Consider the following 24,962-nt stretch of genomic DNA (forward strand, 5'->3'; position numbering starts at 1 on the left):
CAGTTTTTATTTCTGATTTCTTGTTCTATTTCTACGCCTATTTGCATCAAATTGGTATTTTAGAGCAAATTTGGTCTTGTGAGTTCATGGCTGCAAGGGTTGGAAGAGGAAATTGAGGCCATAGAGGTAGATACATGACTGTTGAGATGTTTGGAGAGCTGCAGGAACAGGTTAGACAACTTAGCTTGTTACACAATGTATGGGTAATCAAGGTTGTCGAAATGATGGTGACAATCAACAAGATTTTGTGAGAGGAGCGGGAAATGAAATGAATAATCTGAGGCTGAAATTGGCAGCTCTAGTGATGTTATAAGTTCTGCAAGTGTAAGCCCCACCCGACAAAATGAAAGGCCTTCAAGATTGAAAGATCGCACTGTACGTGCTCAAAAAAATTCCAAAGAGAATGGTGGAGAAATAAATACTTTTAGAATTGGAGGTGAAATGGATGCTGAAGAATTCTTGGACTGGGTTGATAGCATTGACAGTTATTTTGAATGGAAGCTGAAGAATTCTTGTGGTAGCAAAGACCAAGGGACCTGCTTCTACTTGGCGGAAACATTATCAAAATGATTGTGAAAATAGGGGAAAAAGGAAAGTCAGAAGATGGGATAAAGATGAAAGAGAAGCTGAAGGCTCAATTCCTACTGTGAGATTATGAGCAGAACTCGTACCAAAGGGTTCAAAACTTGAGGCAGCACGGGAAGTCAGTCAAAGAATACACTCATGATTTTCATAGGCTTTCATTGAGGTGCAATCTAGCTGAAACTCATGCTCAAAGGGTTAGTTGGTATGTGAATAGTCTAAAAATGACCATACAGGACCAGGTAAGCTTACAGTGTCCTTATAAGGTGGGTGATGCCTATCAACTTGCACTAAAAATTGAGTCACAAGTTACCGGAAACCTGGCTAAGAAGCTTTGGACAGGATGCAACATTGGTGCATTAACTAGTGAGATGGGTGGCCGTACTAGAAGTGGTCGGATAGCTGTCCCTATGCATGCTAACAAACCTATCAGCAATAATAGTGGTAAAGCAGCCCAAGTTGACCAGGGGAAAACATCGTTAAATGCTACAAATGCCTCAAGCTTGGCTACATGTCCAACAAGTGTCCAGAAAGCTGAAGGCAGAGTTAATCTTGCCAAGGATCTAGAGGCTGATGGTGAAGAGAATTTTACAATTCTTGAAAACCAAGAGCAGTAAGTGGAAGCTGAAAAGGATATGGCCAAAGAAGGGATTGAGGGTGATGTCCTTGTTGAGGCTTTTGTCATTCAAAAGTCGTTACTTTCCCCTCTAACCAGCAGAAATTGGCTACATAAAAATATCTTCCGAACTAAATGTGCAGATGGTGGAAAGCTTTGCAACTCAGTAATTCATAGTGGGAGCAGTGCGAATCTGGCTTTTCAAGAGATGGTAAACAAGCTGGGATTTAAAACTAAAAGACATCTACTGCTATACCAGATTCTGTGGTTCAACCATGGAAATGAGGTAATCCTATCTTCAAGATGCTTTGTTAATTTCTTAATTGATTCCTTTAAAGAATACATTTGTTGTCATGTGGCTCCCATGGACGCATGTCATATTCTTTTTGAGCAGCCTTGGCAATATGACGGGCACAATGCAGTGTTATATCTAGAATACCTATTCATTTTTTGTGAACAATGGTGCAAGAAAGAAGAAGCTTGTGCTGAAATCAATGAAGGATGATGATGTTAAGAGGCAAGAAATTTCTTGTTCAGTTGCTCTCTTTAATAAAGGGGATTTTTCTCAAGAAAGTAAGGAAAGTTGTCTAATTTATGTCCTCTTTCAAAAGGAAGGGAAGCTGCAGTTGGATTGCCTAAATGATGTCAAAGAGATTTTTAATGTGTTCAAAGATGTGATGCCAGATTAGTTACTTGATGGACTCCGTTCATGATGGCTATATAACATGAAGAAGAAGAGTAGAGTCCATACAATGTTTTACTAAAATGTCCTCCTTGCTCCGACTTTGTAGCTCCAAAATCTTGCAATAATTCACTTGAATTTGTCATAGATGCTTCAATAACTCTGGTAGCACACTTATTTTACCCTCCAAAGATATATACTAAGCAATCCAAGATTGGTTTCTTCAAATCAACATGAAATCCTCATGGAGGGAAACCAATTTGTCATAGTAAAATTTCAAAACACAGCAACTAGGCCCCAATTTTGATGTTGGAAGACGTTCTGAACTTGGAAATTTGCTTGAGCTGCCCAAGATTAAGCTATATTTGACCTAAGGAATGCGAACCAAGCTTGATACTTCAATATTCACTCAGAAAGCTTCAAAATCGCAAAGCTGGAAGTGATTTCTCGCGAGTCTGAGCAAAACAAGGGATGTTCAGCAACATCCCTACGTGCGTGGAATTCGTGAGCTTCCGGTTGGACTCCTATGGGGATGATTTTCTGTCTAGAAGCAGATCATGGGTTGGGTAGTTCAGTGTGAGTGGCAGTGTATCAAGGAAGCTTCAGGAAATTGGAGATTTAGGGGGGTCGGCTGGAAAATTTTCAGGGGTGTCTGATTTTTGTGGTATGGGAGTTGTGTGGTTTGGTTGGTGGAAATTAGGGTTTTGAAACCCAGTGGTACGATTTTAATTTTCTGGAAAAGTTGCTGGCTGATGAATGCTTCTGTTTTCTATGATTTTCTTGTTACTTCTGAGTTGCTATTTCCGCAATGAAGCCTGTTAGAGAATGCAGTCATGTGGTGGATGTGGTTTGAGTTTTTGGATGAACCTTAATGGAGATTGTTGTAGGAGTTCCAAATCTGATGGAAGAACAGGAAGAGGGAAGTCTGGGACTGAATGGAATTTGACTCTGATACCAATTTGATGTAGGACAGGTATTAAAGTTTATAATATATAGATAGAATTGATAGAATTAGAAGGAGAAGAAGAAGAAGAACAGAAATGGGGAAGAATAGAACAGAGTTGAGAGACAGAATTAGAAGAGTAATCAGAGAAGGAAGAAGAAAAATAACAGCAGGTACCTGCGGGAGAGAAAGAGAGAGACAGAGAGGGAAACTGCAATCTGATTCAAAACAATAACTGTATGATAACTTACATGTCCAGCACTTATACTGTTATACCCACTACTAACTAGAACACATATTTACATAAGAGCCCCAATAAAACAAGAAATGACAAAATAATTCTAAAATATTTAAATACAAAAAATAAACCTAAATTGGCTAAACTTTTAAAATAACAAGAGTTTTCCCAAACTAAAATATGAAACCTAGATGCAACATGAACTTCTAAATTTCTCCATTAGTGGTTCTCCAAATAACTCTCTTTGTTAGAGAAAACTCGACCTCTAGATGGCTTAGTAGCTTTAGCTCCATGTGTGGGAACAAAGTCAAACATACGGGCAAATCGAGAGGAGGCACGATCTGCATTTGCATCGTTAATCCCTATTGGAGAATATGTATTAGATTGTCCAACTGCATGTAGCATAGAAGGCTGCGATGTTCTCTGATAAAGTAGCAAGTCCTCCAAACAAGAAATCAATTTAATATCCAAAACTATTGGCAGCTCAAGCAAATATGCATTCGGTCCATATTCTAAGATGATGGACAATGTTTCGTTAGATTTGGTCAAGGAAAATGTTGTGGGAGAAGTAGCAGGTGATGGTGGCACAAGCTTACTGGATTGAGGAGAAATAATATCAGGAGGATTTTTAGCAATAGGTTCCATAATTGAAGAATTTTTGGCAAACTCTGGAGCAACCAATTGCTCCTCACTCTTTGGATTAGAAATGAAAAAATCTGTCCTAGTAGTTGGCAACCAAGTGTGGTGACAAATCAAGGTCTCTCTCTGGTCTAGAGGCCCCAACAGTGGTTAGAGTCACTAAAGACAAGTCTATGGCCTCATTTTGAGAAGATTCATGACTCACATCAACAGAAGAATCAAAAAATTGTGCACTAGTGATATGCATGTCATTTATGTAGTCATGAATCTCATGATATTCTATTATGCAACAATTTAAGTGGGCACTTTTGATATAGTCAAGAAGTTGAGTTTTCTCTTAAACATCTTGGGTGGGCCTAGGACTATGTTTTGACCGTTGAGTATATTCATGAGTCACATCCCCTGAAGAATCAAAAAATTGTGCACTATTAATATGCAAATCATTTATGTAATCATGATACTCAATTACACAAGAATTTGCATTGGCACTTTTGATATTTGATTGTTTATCCTCAACAATTTGAGTTATCTCTTGAACATCTAGTGAGGATCTAGGAGTACTACGTGGCCATAGAGAAATTGATCTTGAATGATGAAATTCTTTAAGATAGGAAGTGGTAATTTAGGTTGATTGCTGGGGAAATCTCTCAACTTCCAAAGCCATGTGGTAAGCCTTTGATAGAGTTGTGGGATATTTTTACATTCCCATAATAAACCTTCTGATTTCATCCCTCAACCTTTTCCTGAACAAAATTACCATTCTAGGTTCCTTACTAAGAGCACATTGATAAATAAGGTCTCTAAATTTAAGGTAATATTCAATGACACTAGAAGAAAGTTGGCAAAGACTACATAGTTGGTCCAGTAATTGTTGAGAATTGCCAGCTATGTGGGAACCACATATCTGGAATTTACTCTTTTTTTTTTTTTTTTTTTGTTTTTTTCAAACCAGAGAATAAATATGGCCCGATGCAAACTCGAACAAGTACTAAATAGATAAGCAACATTAAATCAATTTCTATGAAGTCCAAGTAGTGCAAGTCCATGCAATGTTACCAAAATGTCCTTGCTTTGACTTTGTAGTTTCGAGATCTTGAAATATTTCACTTCAACTTCTCACAGATGCTTCAAGAACTATGCTAGCACACTGATTTTACCCTCCAAAAATATGTACTAAGCAATCCAAGATTAGTTTCTTCAAATCAACATCAAAATCTCACGGAGGGAAACTAATTTGTCGTAGTAAAATCTCAAAACAAAGCAACTAGGCCTCAATCTGGATATTGGCTGACATTCAAAACTCTGAAATTTGTTCTAGCCGGCCAAGATTCCTTAGGAATGTGAACCAAACTTGATACTTCATTATTCACTCAGAAAGCTTCAAATTATCAGGAAAAAATACAAATTCTTGAAGCTGGAAACAATTTCTCGTGAGGAGCAAAACAGAGGAAGTCCAGCAATATCCCCACATGCATGGCCAGTGCATGGAGCGCGTGAGGTGCTGGTAGGACTCCCCCAAGGATTATTTTCTGTCTGGAGGGAGACCAGGGGCTGGGTAGTTCAATGGGGGTGGCAGTGCATCAAGGAAGCTTAAAGAAATATGAGATTTAGGGGGGAGTTGGCTGGAAAATTTTTAACTGGAGCGTAAGCTTCTCCTGTTGTCGGATGGTGATGAAACTTCAGCTGAAGATGTCTCGGAGGTGTCAGATTTTGGTGGTAAGGGAGGTGTTGTGGTTTGGTTGGTGGAAATTAGGGTTTTGAAACCCAGTGGCATGACTGTAATTTCCTGGAGAAGTTGCAGGCTGATGAATGCTTCTGTTTTCTGGGATTTTCCTGTGACTTCTGACTTGCTATTGCAGCAACGAAGCCTGTTAGAGAATGCAGTTGTGTGGTGGATGTGTTTATGGATGAACCTTAATGGGAATTGTTGTTGGAGTTCCAAATATAATGGAAGAACATCAACAGGGAAGTCTGGGAATGAGTTGAATAAGGCTCCGATACCAATTTGATGTAGGACAGGTATTAAAGTTTATATAATATATAGATAGAATTGAGAGAACTATTGAAATAGGCTGTTTAACGAGGATCAGGTTGGTGATTGGGTGATGGTTTTCCATCAGAAAGAGATATTTTAATGCTTACCACAAGTTGGAAAGTTGAGAGACTGGTTTGGAAATTTTGGGAAATTGCGTATGAAGTTGATCTCCCTTGTGGCTTGGAAATATTTCCAGTCTTAAATGTGGCTGATTTGCACCCATTCCATGTTGATTTTCAAAGTGTCGAGCGCAAGAACTCCACCAAAGTCACTTCTTCCAGTCTGCAGGGCAGAAAAAATTAAGGCTGCCATAAATGTGTGAGAGGTGAAGATTAGAGCTGAAATTTATTTCAGATTCTTGGTAAAATGGGCTGCCATACCTGATTATGAGAATTCATGGATAAGAGAGGAGGAATTCATGAAGATTGTCCCTAACATGTGTCAGGTAGTCAAGATGATAACTCGCACAGAGCCAACTTCTTTCTAGAGGAGGGGGGGGGGGGGGGAGATGATGCAATGAGAATTTCTAGTTATATGAAGTGTTGCTATTTATGGGTGTTAGAGGTATTTTTGTAATTTATGAATTTGGGGGGGTCATTTTTGTAATTTCAGGGGTCATTTTTTGTAATATTCAGGGGTATTTTCAGGCATAGAATAAACAGAATCTTCAGCCACTTTTCTAGGAGGTTTTTGGTTTTATTATCTTTGAGGAGATTTCTCTCCAGAACTCAGTTCAAGATCAGCTAGGGTTTGAAGATTTGGAGGCTTGGGTTTTTAGGGGTTGACCCTGGGGTGCCTGCCAATCCCTCCATCGCTGCTAAAGCCAGGAGAGGCTAGTCATCTTTTCATTATTTTATGGATTTATTAGTTGCTTGAATCAAAGAAAGTGGCTGAAATACTATCCTGAGCTCTTAGTCTTTATTTCTGAATTTATTGTTCTATTTCGACACCTTTTTGCATCATCTTGGGATTCCAAAAGTGAACTCCTGGACCAACTGAAATGACCACAAGTGAACTTCAGGACCAACTGAAACAAACAAAAACGAGTCGAACACTGATTAAACCACAAATGGGTCACCAACAACTGGACATAGCACTGCTACAGCCCTAGAAAATCAATGTATAAATAATGCCACTGCTCCAAGAGGCTTAGGCACGGCCCCAAGAAATCAACACACAGCTCTAACAGTACCAAGCAGCCTCTATACTGTAGCAAATCAGAAATATACAGCGAACAACATCCTGCTTGAGTTCCTGGACACCATCTCAGCACGCAACATTCGACAACTGGAGCAGACGACAAGCACACAATGAACAAGATAAAAACGAATCAAGGACACAGCAACACCACTGTTTCAGGCCTCAATGAACTCAATAAACACTGACCAGCAGCTTCGAGCATTAGCAAACAATCATTCCCGGAAATTCAGCACACGAGCAACTAAAAAAGGTGATATCTTTCCATAAAAAATGACAAACAACTTGGTATTTTGGTGTGAGGAAGGATTCAATACATTTGGGAAGAAATCAGAGCAAAATGGCTGCTCAAAAGTATCTCACATGCTGGCATGTGGGGTTGGAAATGCCAGCTTTCGGCCAGCGTTTGGCAGCGCATGGAGGCTCCTCTGGCTGTGAAATTTTGCTCGCTGGCTGATAGGCAGGCTCTGTGGCTTGCTATGTGGTTAGCTTTACAAAATATGAGGTATTTATTGAGGTATTGAAGAGGGCAGCAATATCCAGGATATTTCCATCAATTGCATCTTTTTACGGAAACTCTTGAGGCTGCTCCTGGACTTTGTTGATTCTGGTGATCCTTCTACAGCAACGGGTTGCTTGGTATTATAATGTTTAGGGTTTGATTTAGCAGTGGTCATACAATTAGGGTTTTTAGATCAACTCTTGCATTGATACCATGTTGAATAATTGGGTAAAATGGAAGACCTAACCTCAATGATAAGTCTCTCTCTATTTATAATATATGTCGAATTCAATACCAATCACCATAACACCCTTACTAACTTACATTTACTTACATAAATCTAACACATCCTAATAATGCTAAATGACCAAAAAACCGTTAATAGAGATAAAAAACTGATGGGGTGTGCCATGGGTTATTGGATGATATTGCAACATAGTGATGTACCCTCGTGAAAGAAGTGGAGGCAGAGTGGAGAACGATTGCATGAGAGAGTTCTTGGACTTCATCTTGGTGAATGCCCTCATTGACGCCTTTCTTCTTGAGAATTGATAGATTCCTTATTTTGGTGAATTGGGATACGCACTTCCCTAAAGCCACATAGGATCTCCTTCCTATGCTCACGTTAGATCCCTTACTTGTTCTCATTGACATAGTGGGAGTCAAATGGGGGCCAACCCCTTTCCTCTTTTAGAACATCTTATTAATCCACAATGGCTTTGGGGACCTCCTCAATGTTCTAGTGGTCCATGCTTCAGACTGAGGGGAAAGCTAGCTTTGTGTTAGCGTCAAAACCAAAGTTTTTGAAAGAAATAATCAAGATGTGGCACAAAGTACCTTTGAAAATATTCATGCAAAAAAGACCACTATTCTTAACAACATCAAGGTTCTTAATGGGAAGGAGCTAAGATAAGGGCTCAATACCTACGAAAGGGCCTAAAGACTATTGTTGAAGAAGGAATTGATTAAGTTCATTGGCCTTCAAGAGATCTCTTGGAGGCATAAATCTATAGCTTTATGGCTTAACGGGGGAGATCGGAACACTAGATTTTTCCACTGTACATGGAATGCTTACCACAGGCTGAACACCATTTCCAGCATTGAAACTGGGGAGAGCACCTTGACAAAAAGGAAATCAAAAGGGACATCGGATACTTCTACAAATCCCTTTACTTTGATGTCGAAAGCTAGAGACTTGTAGTGGATGGTATCAATTTTAAATCTCTGAGCACCTTTTCTGTAGAGTGGCTAGAGAGACCTTTCAAGGAAGTAGAAATTGTCTAAGCCATTTGAGAATGCAATGGAGACAAAGCACCATGGTTAGATGGATTCTCCTTGTCTTTCTTTTAGTCAAATTTGGGTGCCCTCAAGCAAAACTTTATCAACACCTTGGAGGAATTCTTTAGATTAGGTAGATTGTGAGTATCATCAATGCCAACTAATCTATATATGCTCTTTTTGTCTTGTTCATCAAAATCAATATTTTTCCGAGGACTTCCCCTTCCTTTTTGTATAAAGGGAGGTAGAAATGGAATTTGGGCAGCCCCTACCAAATAAAATGAAAGAGTGTTGTGTGAGTACCAGGAGGTGCATACCCAAGTATAGATGCTATGGAAGCAACATAGTCGGGGTTAGTAATATAAAGGGTTTTTGTCCAATCAACTTGGTGGGAAGTATTTTTAAGATCCTTGGTAAAGTTCTTGCTAGAAGGATCAAAAGAGCCATAATAGACGTCATTAGACAACATCAACACACCTTTGTGGCCAGAAGACATATCATGGATGCAGCCCTCATAGCTAATGAAGTGTTGGATACTTACTAGTGGGAAAGGAAAAGTAGTGTGGTCTGGAAACTCGACGTGAAGAAAACTTTTGATCACGTCAACTAGAACTTTCTTCTTTTTCATCTAAGAAAAATGGTTTTTTGGGAGCATTGGAGTAGATGGACCGCTGATTGCATCAATATGTTTCAATGCTAATCAATGGGTGCCATACTGATTTCTTTCACTCCTTCAGAGCATTGAGACAAGTGGACCCTTTATCCCTTTTCTTGTTCATTGTGGTGATGGAGGTGTTGAGCCTCATGTTGAAAAAGCTGCCAAAGAAGGGCTATGTAAATATGTAAGGGCCATAGTTTGAGTAGAAATGGTAGGTCCATGGAGGTCACAGATATCTGTTTGTGATGTATCTTTTTTATTTTTATTTTTTAAGGATGACCAGATCCTCATTCTGAATCTATTATATATTTTTGCGGGGTCTGAGGTGGTGTTGAGTTTGAAAGTAAACCTTGGAAAAAGGGAACTAATTCTTATTGTTGGAAATACATATAAGCCTTTTCTTGCTGGCGTTTTGAGTTGCAGGATGGAAATTTACCCTATTAATTACCTTCGACTACCTTTTGGTGCCAAATTTAAAATGGAGTGTGCGACCCCCATTATTGAAGAATTTGAGGAAAGATTGGCATGATGGAAAATAATTTTTTTGTCAAAAGGTGGCAGGATCACTTTTATTAAAAGAACCTTAACAAATCATCCCATTATTTAATGTCTCTCCTCTCTCTTCTAGGTGCCAAGAGACTTGAAGGAATTCAAGGGGGGTTTCTTTGGGGAAGCTTGGGGGTGGAATTCAAGTTTCACCTTGTTAAATGGGCATGGTGAAGCAACCTATTCATTTAGGAGGTTTGGATTTAAAGTCCCTCCAAATTTTCAATAAAGCTTGTCGAGATTTTGAGTAAATAAATGACCTAACTCAAAGATAGGTCTCTCCCTCTATTTATAATACAAATCAAATACATTCTAGTGACCATAATACCCTTTCCGCTCTCACTAATTAACATAACACTGAAACTTAATAATAATTATAATAAAAGACTAAAATAACCATTAATACTCCATCTTAAGTTGGAACATAGATTTTATGTGCTCCTAGCTTGTTATAAATAAATTTAAAACCGGAGTACCCCCTAAGCTTTGGTAAACAAATCAACAAGTTCCATATTAGATTTCACGTAAGTAGTAGTAATGAGGTTTTGCACAAGTTTCTGTTGAAAAAAATGCCAATCAACTTCAATGTGCTTCATTCGCTCATGGAAGACTAGGTTGGAGGCAATAAAAAGAGCAGCTTGATTATCACAGATAAACTCCATAGATTGAGAATATGGAAAACCCAATTCTTCCAAGATCTTCTTGAACCAAATAGGTTTACTCGTAGTGTAAGCTATAGCTTTATACTTTTGACTCAACACTTGACTTGGCCACCATAGTTTCTTTCTTTCTCTTCTAAGAAACTAAATTACTACCAACCAAGATACAGTTTCTGGTTGTGGATCTTTGGTCAGAAGGTGACTTGGCCCAATTTGCATCTGTGTATCCTTGAATATGGGTATGACCCTGATCTCGATATAAAAGACCTCTCCCTAGTGCACCTTTGAGATATCTCAAGATGTGAATTACTACGTCCCAATGACTTGTTCTTGGAGAATCCAAAAATTGACTCACAACACTTGTTGTGAAAGATATGTTTGGCCAAATGACTGTGAGATAATTCCACTTTCCAACTAGTATTCGAAATTGTCCATGATTATGCAAAAAATCATCCATATTCAACACTAGTTGTTAGGATTCATGGGCATATCACCTAGTTTGAATCTTGATAGCCGAGTCTCATTCAACAGATTAAGAACATACTTGCTCTATGACAAAACAATTCCCATATAAGATCTAGATACTTCTATTCCCAATAAGTATTTCAAGGGTCTCAAATCTTTGGTTTGAAACTTAGTCTTTAGAAAATGTTTAAGGCTTTGAATACCTTGATCATCATCACCTAAAATTACAATATCATCCAGATACACAATAAGAAGGATCCTTCCCTTTGAAGTATAACGATAAATCAAAGGGTGATCCACTACATATACCGTTGAAGGCCAAACTCAAGTACTACAACGCTGAATCGACCAAATCATGCTCTTGGAGACTGTTTTAAATTATATAGCGCCTTCTTAAGCAGACACACTAAGCCTGATCCCCCTTGAGGAACAAGCCTAGATGGTGCTCCATATGGATCTCCTCTTCAAGGTCACCATACAAGAGTTTTTCACATCTAACTGTACAGAGGCCAGTGACAAGTGGTAGCCAAGGAGATGAACAAATGTATTGTTGTAAGTTTGGTAACATGGGAAAAAGTGTTGGAATAAGCGAAACCATACACTTGAGTATACACCTTAGCAACAAGACCTGCATTTAGACGAGCCACAGAGCAATCGGGGTTGACTTTCATAGTGTATACCTAGTGACAACCAACGACAAATTTGTCAGGGGGAAGAGATACCATGTCCCAAATATCATTGTCTTGTAAAGCATTCATCTCTTAAACGTGGCATTCTTCCACTTATAGTGGGCTAAGGCTTCTGAAATAGGTTTAGGAAGGGTAGCAAATGATAGGGGGTAGTAACAAATAAAAATAATAGAAGGGTGATAAGAATTCATGGTACATAGTTGGAGATCAGATGTTGTGTACATGTGCGTTTACTTTTCCAGAAAGCAATGGGAGGATTAGTATCATGGGAAATATGGCCATCAAACTTGGAAAACAAAGATGTGGTAGTAGAAGCTAGAGACGCTTCTATTCTTATGAGCCACCGTTGTGAATAATCTTGCAAACTAGAAGGATCAAGATGATGAGGAGGACTCAAGACACATGGTTGACTGCGTAAGGACAACAAACTAGAATATGGAAGATTAGGCAGAGGAAGTGATTCATTGACTCCATCCCAACACTCGCAACCAGCTGCCACGCCACTGTCAAACAAAAGGAACAATCAAAACTAATTAGGATAACCACAAAAGAGGTGAGCCACATACAAAATGATATAATACTGCCGCAGCCTCACAAATCTACTTAGAAACACTGCCACTGCTTGAAGAAACTCACAGAAAGCTTTTACGAACACCGAACAACATCTAATGTATTACCATGAGTGAATGGTCGAAAAATGTTGGATCTTTCAGCTAAAAAACATTCCCAATAGCTTGAGGGTGGTTGACTTTTTGTACTCTGTGATGCTATCCCCTTGATGCCCTATCAATAAATTCTTTTTTTTTTTTGAGGAAATCTTCCTACAATGAACAAAAAATAAAATTAGAAAAAAAAAATCAATACGAACAGCAGACCAATTGCGCTGAACATCCTCAAAGACATTGCTTTGAAACAGTCAGCAGGAACATCCCATAATGAAGCCAAATATTAAATCATAGCCCAGAACAAGGACTGAGAAGTCTTCCCCTCGAGATATGGGCATTAATAGTATTTTCCTTTCTACCTTCGCAAATGTGGATCTCTATGTTTACTGTATGAATCTGCATGTTGGGCGGCTAAGAAGCAACATATTCCAAAGGTTGCTGAAATGACAATTCCAAAATGGATGAATGTATAACTCTAAAAGATAAATTAAAGAACGTATGTCTGGTAATCTAGGTAAGATAATGAAAAGAAAAAATTAATATGTCTTGGGCACTTGCAACCTAGGCCATATATTGCTCCAGTGAGGGAAGGTGAGTTACTTCTTGTTAGTGGCATAGGAGGGTGTGCATTAGACCACAATAATTTGGACTTGGACTGAAACGGTCAGACTTTGAGTGAGGATGCCAGACAGTGACTATGGGTTTTGGAAACACTCCAATTTTTGGAGGATATTGCCCTAGATCTTGAGAGATGGCCGAAGAAGATTCATGTAGCTAACCGCTCCTTGTGAGCCTAACGGCTTGGTTGTTATTGGTCATAAAATTCTTTGTTGATGATCTTTCTTTAGCTTTCATATTTTTCTGTTACAGAGACATTCTGACTTTCTTTTTGTTGAAATATGCTTTAGAGAGCTAAATAAAGTATGGAAATGCTTGTTGTGATTGTTCACATTGACATAGTATATTTTTGGTTATGTTGGGGTTGTATTGCTCATAATGTGTTTGATGCAGTCTTGTTCATTCTGTCATTATGCAGTAAATTTTGAATTTTTGATAGGATTATTTCGATCTTTCCTTTCAGTTGTGTAGGAATTTGGTTATTACATATTCACTTTTCCATTTTAACCAACTACTTCAACTATATCTTCCAAATTTCCCCTTTGGCACTACTGCTTGAAAATTGATCAATGGTGATGAAATATTTTTATTATTTTCTGTAGATTCTAAAATTTCTCTCTACAGTTCCAACATAAAATTCTATCCCTCCTTTCATCTCCAAACAGCATTCACTGTGGGACCTCCTTTTAGACATTTCTAATTTAGTTCATCTGTGACTAAAGCTAGGTGATAAAGGGTCAAAGCCTATCTTGATGTAAACATAGTCATAACCAAGTTTTGAAAATCAAAATTCCAGTTTCAAAGACTATTTGTTTTATAATCTACATTTTTGCCAAATTTCATTGATATTTCTAGATTTTGATAAATTCTGAATGATATGTCATAATGTTGAAAGAAACTTTGTAAAAATGGATGCTCAACTCTTCTATTTCAAAGATGGTATGAATAGTGATTTTGGTGGTAATTTCTATAATTTTGTTGAAATTTAATGCTGGGGCAAATTCTTTTCTATAGAAGAGAAGCTTCTGCATTTTGGAGTAATTCACTCAATGAAGTTTATCATAATTTGTGTGTATCCGACGTTAATGGTTTTAAATTTCAAATTATCTGACCAGAGAATGGAATAGAGACACTATTTATGCTTCTTTCATACTAGTTTTGGCAAGCAAATCAGGTTAAGACCAAAACACAAATACCTTGGGCACATTACCATCCCACTCCATTCTCTGTGTGTGCATGTATATACATGGTAATATTCTAGGCAAGTTTGCCTGCTGCACTAGAAAGTGAAGTTTGTTCTCAACCATGCAGTGGATTTCTAGTTCGCTAGATGGATTAATGACTTATGTTCCTGTTAGATTACCACTTCACCTAAAATATTTAGCTGTTAGCTTGTGGGCTGAAAATGTATATCTAGCCTTAACACTCCTTGCACACGGAACTCCCGATTGCACATGAAGAGATAAGCGAACAATAAAAAACATCAATTAGAGGATATGATAATTCTTAACGAACAAATAATAAATGCGGGCAACAAGACTAGAACCCCAAACCTCTTGGACACCATAGCTCTGATAGCCATGTTATATTACCACTTCCTGTAAAATCTTAAGCTGTTAGGGTTAGAGCAAACAATGTGTATCAAGCCTCAAGAGTTCCTTTTGTTTTTTGGGTTGCTGCAGGGAGGGAAAAGAAGCGATGGCCGAACCTCAACTGGGATACGCTTGATAAACTCGCAGTGTGGACTGCTTCCTAGAGCACATGGAAGTGCTCTTTTCACACGTGGGGAAACACAGGTTTGTTTGCTTTTGACTCTGATGTTGAACAAGCATATAAGCTATTGGTACTTTTACATGTGTGTGCATGTGTGCAACTGTGCATTTATGTTATTTCTGTCTCATTCATGTGAATCTCTTTTTCACCACCAATTCCCTTCTATAATGTGCTGCTCTTATTAGTATGTTCTCATTAGTACATCATTGCTTTCAATTTTTGAGGAAGCAGTTCTATAAATGCTTGCATGCATTATTAAATTATACGCTTGCATCTTCACTATCTCCATTTTCTGTCAGGCTAATTACCCACCCTCATATTGTCTCCAATAAGTTCAATATATTTTAGCATGTTTATGTTTCTTGAACACCTTATCCCAACTATCATTGGTTTTAAAGCATTTGGGGTGACTCTTATTTAGGTGGTTATGAAGTTTGTAACTGTTAAAACTCCATTCTTTGATATTCTCATTTCTTATTTTGGCATTTCCTGTTTACATTCACACCCTTTGTAGTTGAGATTCTCGATTGCGAAGATTATGCCATATGAGTTTACCTGACTTTATAGATGTTTTTATTTCAACTGTTAAGTTGGTGTGGGCAAAGGTTACCTCAATTTTCTAGGCCGAAAAAATAATTAAACAAAAGATGAACTGAAATATTGAAAGTGATAACTTTGATGTATATCTCAGTTATCAATATTAACAACTGCCCTTGCTCTTTTGTTTCTTACATTGAAAGTAGTTGGAGGTTTTTCTGCTTGGAAGAAATTTTCTCACATCTAGGAAGCACCAACGGTCCGACACTCAAAACTGCTTTGGGGCTGTTTTGATGTAACTCTGTTATTGTTTTTCAAAGCATTTTTTTCTCTCTTTTGTTTATTTTGGAGAATGCCTTGTGCTCTTTCTTTTTAATTTTTTTTTCTCAATAAATTTATTTTCCTATTGAAAAAAAAGTATTATTAAGTTTTGTTTGCATATTAACTTTTCTTTTTTGCAGTCATTAGCAGTGGTTACGCTTGGTGACAAACAGATGGCACAGAGAATTGACAACTTAGTGGATGTGGATGAATTTAAAAGATTCTATCTTCAGGTAAATCCAGATAATGTTCTAAATTTTTTTTTTTTTAGTGAAGATTTGACGGTCATTATTGCTTCGGAATCTTGTTGTGTATTGCAAGAATTTTTATTACTTTTAATTTTCTTGCTTTTTTTTTAAAGAAGAATTTCAGACCTGTTTCTCTTCAATTACTTTGACATGAAAGCGCCATCATCTTAGATTCTTAAGTACCTTGTTTTTTCCATTACTTGATGTGCTTTTTTTTTTTTTTTTCATTAATCATTTATTCTATGTGATGGTTGACATCAAATGTGGGCCCTTTCCTTAAATGTATTTTGAGGCTAATGGAATCATTACTTTATTAAGAATATTTGATTCTGTTGAGAATTTCTTTGAGGAAAAAAAAAGCAGCAGTCTTTTTGTGCGGATTTGCATTGCTGGCATAGGGTTAATAGGTGAAATTGTGATACTCAGGTGTATGATTGCAGTTTCTTTGTTTTTAAACATGATTGTTGATGATGGATAGAAATTTTTGTGTTTTTTTTGGGTGTCATAGATGGCAAATGATTGTAAGATGCTTTCTTTCAACCTTTGTCTCAAAAGGGGTAAAAAAGATAATCTTTTATGGTACATGGTTCCATTTGATTCTGACCATCCTAAAGTCTTTTTATTTATATTAATTGTCAATTAAGGTATGCTATAGGGCTCAAGTCATGCCCACTTACTAGTTTTATAGCCTACATTCTAATTGTATATGATGCCGCATATGATTCGATTCATTTTAGTGTCCAAAATTTATTGTAACCTACATTGTTGACAACCACTGTACCTAAAAGCTTAAGCTCTTAGGTTGCAGGCCAACAATGTAATCAAGCCTTACTCCCACCACATGTGCAGTCTGATTGCAGGTGAAGTGATAGAATTGGTGTATTCCCAAGAGGGGGAGGGGTGAATTGGGTATTTAAAATTTATTTTTTAGGTTTAGCTAATTCAACAGCAGTATTTCACAACCTAGGGTTTTTCTATATGCACAAACTCAAATGCGCAGATAATATGCGGAAATTAAATCATGCGCTACAACATACACGTGTAGAAATATAAAGTGCTGAGAATATAAAGTGCAAGCAAGATATGTTATCAGGGTTCGGCCAACTGTGCCTACGTCCCCGCCTCTAGCTCGCAAGCCTGAGGATTCCACTAATGCTCACTTAATGGGTGGAGCGGCACCGGTTACAATCAGGTCAATTCAAGGGGCTGACTTCAACCAACACGCCTTATCAGGATGACCCATCTAACTTTCCTAACCGAGTCTAAGCCAGTCCGGGACTATTCAATAGGGCTAGTCTCCCTCTTCAGGTTCATGCCTGGAATACAACGAATATGAAAATTTTGCGTACAAGGAAATGCTTCTTACACAAGCAGATATGTACCACTATGCACAATATCACAAATCAATGCACACTACCAAATGATAAGATACGATAAGCTCAATGTTGCCTTAGTGTCTACTTTCAAAATTAATGTCAATAATGCAATCAGTACGTGAGAGTGTAAGTGATAGGATCTTTGTGTCAAAATTATATTCTGAATCACAATGCACTAGCAAAGATCACAAGTATACTTCAAATATCTCAACAGAAGTTTTTATCAAAATAAACTACAAGAGGTATTCAAGAATGGTTTGTAAAATATTTATTTGATCTTTGTATTAAAATGATAATCTAAATCGAAAGATATAGCAACAAGGATCTTTTAACGCTCAAGCAAATATCTCAAAATATATATTTCTCAAATATAAGCACAAGAGATATTTTGAAAATGAATTGTAAAATATTTTAGCAATCAAAATCCAATGTGAACTCCTTGAGTATTGCAGTTACAATGCAAAACTCAAAGGCTCAATGAAGTATTTCTAGGGAAGACTTATTAACAAAGTCTCCTAGGGAAACTTCAAGCTTAACTCTCTAATAAAATAATTTCAGTCAATAATAACAAGAGAGAGTTTAAGCCTAATGAGAAGAATACTCAATCACACTTACAAAGGGATTAAAGCAATAAAATCTGGTAAGAATGAGTGTAGGAGGCTAAAAAATGAGTATAGGAGATTTTTGAATTTTAGAGGATTTTTCCTAATTAAGATTGCTAATTGGGTGCTAATCTTTTCAAATGAGGGGGTATATATAGAACCCCATGATTATAGCCGTTCAGGACACACAAGGGATTATTAATTTTATTTTAAAACATTTTAACCCAATTAACCCTGTTTAAATATTTTAACCACGGTAAAAATACTATGGCAACCCGAGAGCACCGGTCGACCAAAGGTGAGGTTTGGTTGACCAAGTGTGGAAGTTCGGTCGACTGGGTAAAATTTGAACTGGAAGTTCGGTCGACCAGACTAGGGTTACCAAAGGCAATTTTTCATTTTTGCGTTGTTCGGTCGACCGGGTGATTTTGAACTGCATAGTCCGGCCGTTGGATTCTCCCATGTGGGGGTTTGGTCGCGACCAGGGCGTTGCCCATTTAAATTTTGTCGGTCGACCAAAGAGTCAAAGGTTGACTCGGTGGGAGTTAGGTCCGACCAAGTCATATGAACTTGGTCTAGTATGGTTGACCGAGCTATGGTCAAAATGTTGACTGCTTGACCTGTTTGGTCGACCAGATTTATGCTTGTAAAGTACGGTCGACCGAACATGCATTTTTAATGCATTTCGGTTTTATTTCCTTATGCAATCACCCTAACCGTATAAACACATTTTGTTTATGCATGGATGAGTATCTTAGGGTCATTCTAGGTCTTTTTGAGGGTGCACCGAAAATCGACCGAAGGTTGCCCTCTGGTCATTTGGTTTCCCTATAGTCATTTGAGCTTATCTACCTTATTATGCAGGTAAAACATTGATTATTACAGACCATTTTTCCTAATTACTATTACAGACCCAAATTGAATAATAATGAATTACAACACAAAATGATCTTTATGATCTTCAGGCTTCAAGCTTTCACGTGCCATCAATGTATCTACTAATATAAACCTCCACATGAACTAGACAGCCATTAAATACTTGAGTATTTGTCATTATCAAAACCGGGATATGACCCATAGGGTCAACATGAAGAGATAAAAAAATGATAAATAACACCCATGACAAGGAATAAGATAGTTTTAACTACTAAACAATTAATGTGGGCAACAAGACTAGAACCCAGTACCTCTTGGCAACCATGGCTCTGATACCTTGTTAACAATCACTTTATCTAAACACTTAAGCTGTTAGGTAGTGGGCCAACATTGTATGTCAAGCCTTTACATATATTCCATTAAAATGCGTTCAATATCCTTGAATACTGATTGGCATGTAGGTAAATGGGTGGGGTGCGAATATGGGTGTAAACTTTTCCTTTTGAGTGTTTTTTGGAGGTGGATATTGTAGATCTATTATCTCATTATTCCTTACGGAATTCTTTTTTTGGGGTAATGGTCATCACATTGATTCTTGGGAAGACATTGGGTGGAGTTTTTCTGCATGTTTCATTTATTTTTTCATTGTCAAGGTTGTCTTTCCTTGCTACATAATGGAGTTATCTTTTCCTTTTTTATCTTTATTGGTAATAACTATCATGAGATTTCCATTTTTGGTAGGTCTCTTAATGGTTGGAGGAGTGGGGTGGGTGGAGGAGCTCTCTTATCTTTTGTGTTTATTGGAGGGTTCTTGTCTATCCAATATGAGGCATTTTTGCTTGTGGGTTCTACATTCATTAGGAGACTACTCATGTGGATCTCTCTCTCTTTTTATTTTATTTTAATTTTTTTTTCAGCATTTTATTTGTGAAAACATGTCTTTCCCGCTTTGTCATAGTATTTGGAAGGCTAAATTCCCCTTTAAGATTTAGTCTTTGTCGTTGGTGGTTCTTAGTAAACACGAGGTTGTAGAATAGGAGGCTATCTAAGACTTTTATCTCCGGATATGTGTACTTTTGTTCACTTTAGAATCCACATCTCATCATTTCCTCATTGTTCTTAGCTAAATTGCTCAAGATAAGTGGAGGATTTGTTGGCATTTGCTTTACACGTTTTTGGAGAAGTAGAGATCCCTCAGCTTTACACATCCCTAGGCCTAGTTGTCTTTCACATGGGTTTCTTTTAGGATATGGTTATGGGTGATTTGATTTTTTTTTTTTTGATCACAAGAGATGATGAGTTCATTAGAATAGAGAGAATATACAAAGAAGAGAATAAGAAATCTTCCTAAATAAATTGAGAAAAAAAATAAAATAAGACAATGGGAAAATAAACAACTATCACACTAATAGAGCTGGCCAAGCTTGTTGAATATCAGAAAACCTCACTTGTTTAAAACAATGAGCAGCAGCACACTAAAGCGAGGCTAAGTAATGAATCTTTTCCCATTACAAAGACGGATTCAAATTTTTCCCCTAAAGATTTGTGCTTTTCATTCCAACCATAAACCCACAAAACTGCAAAAGCTGTGCACCTCCACAAAGAAGCTGCTCGCGTTCTTCTACCAAAAGGAGAAAATGAGATGAGTTGTATTCCTCCACTGACTCCCAAAAAACCCAATTCTCTCCCGAGATACGAAAAAGCTTATTCCAAATATATCAAGCAAAAGTGCAATGCAAAAACAAATGAGAAGCTCTTTTTGAGCTATAAAGAAAAAAGGAACACACATCAAGAGGAAGTGTCTACGAAAGTCTCCTGCTGTGCAACATATTGTTGGTGTTAGCTTTATTCTGAACAACTAGCCAAATAAAGGCCTTGATATTTCAAGGAACTTTGGCCTTCCAATTAGTTTTGTGGCGCGAATAAGCAGAAATTAGCATAAGTAAAAGTGTCAAGGAAAGATTTACAAGAAGAAACCCCCAAGGAGTCTGAAGTCTAAATATAAAAAATAACTATCCCTACTGAAGGAAGGACAACTTTTCTCCAACAAAAAAGAAAGCTGCTCCACCTCCCTATCACTTAAATAGTCCTATGGATGTGAAAATTTCTGAAAGACAAATCACCTTTAGAAATCAAGGAAAGAGACATTGTTATGCCTCGAGGACATGCAATAAAGATGGGGAAAAGATACGGCAAAGTGGTACTGCCCACCCAAATATCTTCCCAATAAGGAATTTGAGAACCAGTACCCAAACAAAATACACCTCCATGGGATTTCATAAGAACATCTAACCCCAAATTAGCATCCCACTTATTCACATGGAACCAATTTTACTTCTAATGACAGGGAAAGAGGGGACTCTTTTAAGGGAAACAGCTATAACAATTTAAACAGAAAAGCAGTTTATGGCTAACTTATTTAGTCAAGGCAGTTGTGTTTAGAATAGAGAGGGTTATGGCTCGATGTCCTGATGGCTTTAGTATGGCTTTCAGGGAGGGTTAAGGCTCCATCTCCTGATGGATTTAGTATGGCTTTCTTTCAGGATTGTTGGATTTAATGAAGATTTTCAATGAGTTCTATTTTAATGAGATTTTGGGCAACAGTACTAATTCTACTTGTGTTGCTAAGAAGAATAGGTCTGTCAAAGTTGCAGATTTTGAAATTAGTTACTAGTGTATATAAGATCATTGAGAAATTTGCAGTGGATAGATTGAGTTTTATGATAGGAGATACTGTTTTTGAGGCTGGAAGTGCTTTTGTTTGTATAGGTGGATGCTATTTTATTGGCAATTGAAGTTGTTGATATGTTCATTGGAGGAGAGACAAGGGGGTCTTTTTTTTGTGAGTAGACTATTGATAGAGGTTCTCTAAGAGGGATTGGGCTGGGAACTAAGGTGGATGTGGTGTCTTATCTTCTTGTGTGGATGATGCTATTTTTTTCTCTTAGAAGATCATAGGAATTCTTTGTTTGATGTGATTACTATTTTGCATAAGTTCTAAATTTATGATTTAAAAATAAACTTGGAGATGTGATTTAGATTATATTAATGCAGGTAGTGCTAAACATTTGCTGTCCTCTTTAATTGGGTTTTGTATTCTAGATTAGCCTTTAACTTATTTAGAAGTGCCTGTCGGTGGCACTCCTAGGTTTGTTGGGTTTCGGTATTCTTTGGTGGAGAAGATGTCCAAGTGGTTGGATGGGCGGAAGGGTGTTTTTTTCTCTATAGGTAGGACTATCACCCTTATTCAAGCTTGTCTCTATAATATCTCTCTTTTATTTCTTGTCTATCTTTTGAATTTGTGTGGGGGCTGCTTAGAAAAATTAAGAGGCTCATGACAGATTTATTATGATCTCGGCTGGGGAGGAAAAGAATTATTTATTTAGTTGGGAGAATGTGTACGTTTGAAAAGGAGGGGGGTTTGGGTCTTGATAGGTTAGTGTCTATGGAGGAGGTTCTTGAAATGGAAATATAGTTTTGTTGCAGAGAAGTAACAAGGAAACTCCCAAGATGCTCATGTGCATTGTCGCAGGTGAAAGTTTTCTTGGCTGAAGGAATTCCTTAAACTAGTGGGAATTAAAAGTAATGGAGAAGGCTTGTGGTCCAATTATTCTTACTTTTATGGATGATTGGGGGTATTTAAAGGAGAAAGGCAAAAAAGTGTGAGATGCATCCTCCTATAAAAGTATGCGATGTCACATCATAATCAATGAAAAATTGATGAGGTCATGGCACAGTTAGGTGTGATAAAAGAAAAGGAAAACTTGTCACAAGTGACACATGGCAGACAAATTAGCATCTTAGGAATAGGCTGAAGGGTCAATACCCTTTAAGTGAGATCTGATTGGTGCTAACCAAGCCAAGGCTATCTAGCACATTTAAGGACTTCCATTATAGAGATTGCCATGTGTCTCCATGGCCTATCTTGGCATGCACTTCCGATTTCTAAGGTAAAATGGCAATTTTATGCATTTACATTTAGCTCCCTACATGGGAAAGTCATCAGATGTTCTCATTGTGTATCAAATTTTATTAAATGCAACACTTTAAATGTTGCAAAATAGAGAAATGTTTTTTAGTAAAAGCAACATAACCCTATGTTTTCAAAAAGAGTGCATGCTTGAACAATAGAAAATAAGAAACATATAAAAGATGATGGGAAGGGGAAGGAGAGATCTTCATGGTATTATTTCAAACCGCTTCACCTCAAAGAGCTAAAAGCATAGGAGAGTAAGGGGAAAGGAGCAAGAGCTATTAGTGGAAATCAACTCATCTTCAACTTGTAACAAAGATATGATTTAAGCAAGGATGTTGGGTGTCACTCTCCTAAGTGCTTGATTAGGAATTCACTTGGATTGAAGCATTAAAATTTGGGAAAGCATCTCAACTCGCTGGAGCATTTGAACTATTACATTGATGACAACAAGAGGTTAAATTGGATAATCTTGAAGATATTTATGTCCCCCTTAGGCTAAATCTTCTTGGAGAAAGTAATTTGGAGCAAAATGATGCTCTTTGTGAGGTGGATGCTCTGCAAGAATGCAAATATGATAAATTAATAATTAATTAAGATTGGGCCCATGCAAGTTTGACATTAGTCAACTTGTTGGATTTCTAGGGAATAAATTAGGAAATTCTATTTTTTGAATAAAATATGAAATTACTATTTCAGATTCTAATAGTTTCAGTTTACTGTTTTCTAGCCTAGAGATCTACTGATTTGATTTGCTGATTTTGTGGCCTTCCTAATTTGGTGTCTCTTGAAATTCTATGAGAATGGTTATTCTTCTTCTAAAAAATCCTTCATGGTATCAGAGCCTTGTGCTCTTTTTCTATTTTGTTCTTTCTTCTAATGATGTCGTATAAGTCGGCAATGACCGGTGCCCAAAGAAATCCTACTGGCTCTTCTGGTACTTCTGAAACCATTATGCCCAATCCCACTATTCCTCCCAAGTTTGTATCTGCTGAAAACTATTCCCTGAATTCAGCCCTTTATCTCACGGTTACAAAACTCAATGGGCGTAAGAAACCATGGTGCGAGCATTGCAAAAAATCTTGGCGTTCAAAGTTGACGTGTTGGGAGCTTCAATTGTAAACTAGCAAATTGGAAGCCGAAATCCAAACGTGACAGTCGCACCTACCAAGCCACTGCTGAAGAGATTCAGGAGCCTTCTACCAACTCGGATGCAGTCCCTTTTACAAAGGAGCAATTAAAGCACCTGTACAAATTGTTTCAATCTCCAAAACTGTCCTTAACTCCTTGTTCTTTGGTATAGAAGGGTAACTCTCTTGCTACTGCGTTTTTAGGTGTTATTCGTAATTCTGTTCATTCTTTCGACTGTGTTTCATGATTTTTTCGAAACTGAAGACTCGCAAAATGATCCTTCTCCAACTTTGATTATTAAACTTGAAAACCCGAGCTTTATTATACTAGAAGAAAATGAGTCGAGTTTTTTAGATATTGAAAATGCAAGTCTTCCTACAAGGCCATCTCATGATGTTCATGATCCTATAATGGCTAACAAAGGAGAAACAGAAAAAAGAAAAAGAAAAAAGAAAACACCATAGCGTTGGTACCATTTGACAATGTCTACCCGTGACAGAGGACAACTCGAAAGAAAGGGCCTTCCAATCCTTTTCATTGTCCAGAATCCGTAAACCCTCCAGGTAATGTCCTTACCGAGTCTTTACCTCATGTTCAATTCATTTTCCTCTTCAAGTTCTGAGTCCTTTAGTTCTAAACCCGAGCTTGGTTGCAATCCTGAGTTTGATGATTTTGAACTTCCCATTGCTGTCCGGAAGATTGTGAGGTCTTGCACCCAACATCCATTGTCCAATTATGTGTCATATGAAAATATTTCATCTGTTTTTCGTGCTTTTACCTCACAATTGCCTTGTCTGGGGATTTCTAATACTGTGCAGAATGCTCTGAAAGTTCTTGAGTGGAAGGAGGCTGTCTTCGAGGAGATGAAAGCTCTTCAAAAAAATGGCACGTGGGAGTTGGTTGATCTACCAAGAGGAAAGACAACTGTAGGGTTGCAAAAGGGTGTTTAGAGTCGAGTATAAATATGATGGTTCTCTAGAACGGTATAAAGCTCGATTGGTCGCCAAGGGATTCACTCAAACCTATGGCATTGATTACTTGGAGACATTCGCCCTAGTTGCAAAGCTAAACTCTGTAAGAGTTCTTTTGTCACTTGCAGCTAATCGTGACTGG

At 37.6% G+C, this 24,962-nt stretch overlaps 1 protein-coding gene across 6 annotated transcripts in view; it reads left to right on the forward strand.

The window, feature by feature from the left end:
* The window catches only part of LOC131166068 (probable polyribonucleotide nucleotidyltransferase 1, chloroplastic), a 168,915-nt gene that overhangs the window by 104,458 nt on the left and 39,495 nt on the right, over positions 1 to 24,962 (forward strand). For all 6 annotated transcript variants that reach the window (XM_058124322.1, XM_058124305.1, XM_058124314.1 and 3 more), the window contains 2 exons: positions 14,695 to 14,808; positions 15,784 to 15,876. In XM_058124322.1, coding sequence (XP_057980305.1) covers positions 14,695 to 14,808; positions 15,784 to 15,876 — 207 coding nt within the window. The remainder of the gene's footprint in view (positions 1 to 14,694; positions 14,809 to 15,783; positions 15,877 to 24,962) is intronic.

This window comes from Malania oleifera, chromosome 1, assembly GCF_029873635.1.
Source record: "Malania oleifera isolate guangnan ecotype guangnan chromosome 1, ASM2987363v1, whole genome shotgun sequence".
NCBI classification, from domain to species: Eukaryota; Viridiplantae; Streptophyta; class Magnoliopsida; order Santalales; family Ximeniaceae; genus Malania; species Malania oleifera.